The sequence below is a fragment of the Bidens hawaiensis genome, unplaced genomic scaffold (assembly GCF_021521415.1).
Source record: "Bidens hawaiensis isolate Kalapana, Puna unplaced genomic scaffold, B.hawaiensis_p1.1 tig00040717_1, whole genome shotgun sequence".
NCBI lineage: Eukaryota > Viridiplantae > Streptophyta > Magnoliopsida > Asterales > Asteraceae > Bidens > Bidens hawaiensis.
In genome coordinates this window covers 136,195-139,475 of record NW_027497206.1, presented here as the reverse complement: position 1 = coordinate 139,475, position 3,281 = coordinate 136,195, and the positions used below count along the sequence as shown (strand labels likewise).

The 3,281-nt window shown below is 35.4% G+C and overlaps 1 protein-coding gene across 1 annotated transcript; it reads right to left on the bottom strand.

Moving 5' to 3' along the window:
• Positions 1–804: 804 nt before the first annotated feature.
• LOC143592379 (uncharacterized) lies at positions 805–3,049 on the bottom strand. The gene is made up of 4 exons (XM_077072313.1): positions 2,934–3,049; positions 2,755–2,854; positions 1,138–1,224; positions 805–986 (listed from the first exon to the last, which is right to left on the bottom strand). Exons 1-4 carry the CDS (start codon positions 3,047–3,049, stop codon positions 852–854), a joined length of 438 nt encoding a protein of 145 aa, XP_076928428.1. The 3' UTR covers positions 805–851.
• Between the last annotated feature and the right edge of the window lie 232 nt (positions 3,050–3,281).

Below are 3,281 nucleotides of genomic sequence, written 5' to 3'. Positions count from 1 at the left end.
TTTGGCATGGAAACTTCTTTAGCTTGTTGAGAAGAATGAACAATCTGGAGATTTTTCCAAAAATAATTCACTTATGGATTTTTTTTTTCTTTTTTAAGAAGCAAAGAACTAACCTGAAACTCTGAAAGTAGAGTTTGGTACTTGGATTTTGACAAAACTTTGTACCTACAAATCAATAATCGATCAAATTATTATTATTATTATTATTATTATTATTATTATTATTATTACTATTACTATTATTATTATTATTATTATTATTATTATTATTATTATTATTATTATTATATTGTTTTCAATCCGATAACCTACCACTATGCCTCACTATGCGTCTATGCTTGTCAGGAATTAGAAGCATTTTATATAGGATCTGTTAGTATCAAGCCTACAAGTCTAGCTAAATGACTTAAATCTCTATATGTTTGGTAAATATTTTTAAGGCTAAACATATTTGGTAAATAAGAATTCAAGAAATATAATTGGTTTGTTAAAATGTTGGATTGAAACTTAACCCATATGGTAAATATTTATTTTCATATTAATTTTTTTAGAAACTACACATTTGGTTACTAAAATTTTTCAATGAACCCCCCTCGACAACTGCGCGCCCGTAGTAGTGTTTTCAAGCGGCACAAATTCAGACCTCGGATATAAAACTACACAAGTTAACCAAACATCACAAACAACCAATGATATGGATATTCATAGTCACACGAGTCTTGAAACACAAGCATAATCTATATAATATATGGGTCGTGTTTAGGTTCATCTTAAATCTATCAGTTAGAAGCCCATTAACCCAACACAATTAGCACCCCTAGATTTACATATCAACATACTTTTGAAACACATTAGTAAGAAGCTTCAACTTCATCAGTTGGCACAGACGACCCGTTTGGAGGGTCATCAGCCCGCAGCTGAGCAGAAACATCGTCAACCGCCGAGTTCAACTGAGCAATCTTTTCAGTTAATATCTTGCGTGTTTTCTGTTCCATTAAAACCAATATTGTCACAATAGTTATCTAAACCATTGAATAAAACAAACTGGCCCGTTTGAGACAAAACACAACTCAAAGTGATCCAACCCGACCGGTCTGTTCATTTCTAAGCGGTACAAAATGACCAACAAATTTTTACCTCCAACGCTTTCTCTTCATCATATATGAACTTTGGCAGCTTCCGCATTAAATCTTTTCGGTCCGCCCCTGCAAGCGCCTTGCTTATCTGCAGCATGGAATTATATACCTTAAACTTGTGGCTTTCAAAACCTGTTGCTTATACACAGTTTTATGTTTTTTTAACATCAGTAAGATCAGGTTTGTCATTCAAAAGGGGGTTGCGGCACAACTTGTTGTCCGTTTACCTGCCTCTATCCTTTATGAAATAAATTATATGTAAAAAACTAAAGATACATTATGCGATATACCATTTTTTGAATTATATAAAGATTTCATTCCTAGAATTATTTATTGGTTGAGAAAATAATCCACGGGGAGGGCAATTTATGTATAAAATGAATTATTATATAAAATGGCCAAATACCATAAAAACCAACATACTTTATGCTTTCTTTTACAAAAGTCCCTCAACAACCTTTTGCACATTAAAGTCCCTCTAAATGTTGAATTTTAAAAAACTGTGAATTTTCTTAAGCAGCTTGGAACCGGTGCATCCAAAATGTTTAAACGAGAATAAAAATAAATAAATAATCCACGTAAGAAAGAAAAACAACATAAACAAAACAACCGGATATAACGGTTCCAAGTTGTTTAAAACTTTTTTTTCACACTTGTTTAAATTTAACATGTAGCTGGACTTTAATGTGCAAAAATTGTGGAGGGAATTTTGTGAGAGAACACTGAAAGCACGTTGGAGTTTATGTTATTTGCCTACATATATATTAAATTTATTAACAACAACAATAACCGTACGAAGAGGTGAGATGTATGCAAACCTTCCAGAAACACCCCGCCTCCCCGCCAAACATAACAACAAACAAAAATAAAAATATAGAAAGTAGAAAGCTACCAATAACCGAAGAAAAGGTAAAAGTGTAAAGTAAACACATATAACATATATACATAAATACATGTAAGCAATAACACGCACGGTAACCTAAACGGTAGGAAAATCTAATCCCCTAAAGTTCTAAGCAAATCTAAAACACGACCATACCCGTTAAATATATTAAATAGAAATTATATAAATATCACCCTTGTTTAGGCTCAAAAGGCAACTTGAGCTCAATAATGGACGCTTAGCCTCGGGCTAGTTTATTAAACAAACTTATTTTTAGTCTTGAGCTCATTTAAGCTCAGTTGGACTGGAGCTTCTGGCGAGCTGATCTCGAGTAGCTCAGAATTAGCTTGTCTTGTTTCCACCCCTAAAAGCCTGCTCATAAAACTTACATAATTTAATAACAAAGGTATGTGTTGTGGAACCATGCCCTGGGCGTTTTGCATGCCACATAGGCTCCATAATGCCCCACAGACCACGTCGGGGCTTTAAAAAGGACATTATGGAGGAGCACCACCAATTTAATGCTACTTTGATAGAATTTAAGTGGGGTCCACCCATCATAACTAGCTACTAAAGCAAGTTAACCCACAACGCCCAAGTTAAGGGGTAGGCTAGTAACCTCCCCCCCCCCGACTGCCTACGTGGCAATAATGTGGCGCTTTAACTAACACTAGCACATGCTAGTTGGCCCACAACACATAGCCTAAGGTGACAACAAGAACGGCTGGAGGATACCTGGGGTGCATATATGGCGCCTAACGTTCCAACAACGATTCCTCCCAATACAAAGCCACCGACGAATAAGCTCGCGCCGCCTAGCCTATCATCATTTGCCCTACAAACACATACGCAAAATTTAATAATGCAGACGTTACACATACAAGTCGAAAGAATATGCATATACACGGGCGCACCCAGCTCTCACGGCAAGCGATTTCTTGTGCTTTGTTAGTTTAGCTGTTCCATTGTAGCCAATAAGCAGATTATTGGAACCAATGCATTGATCTGCTTGCATTGATAAAGCAATCATCCTTTAATAAGTTAAAAATTTAAATAAACGCGCTGTAAAATCGAAGGAAAATAATTTCCAGTATAGATACTTGCATTCTAGATTTGGTAAAAGCAATTAAACCTAAAATCAAACGTCTATTAAAGTAAACGCAGTCGTGAACCCTAAGTGCCAATAGATCGTTTATTCGATTATTAGGATTTGGATGAACAAATTGAGTATGCGCATAACATGTGCAGGGACTCGTGAAACA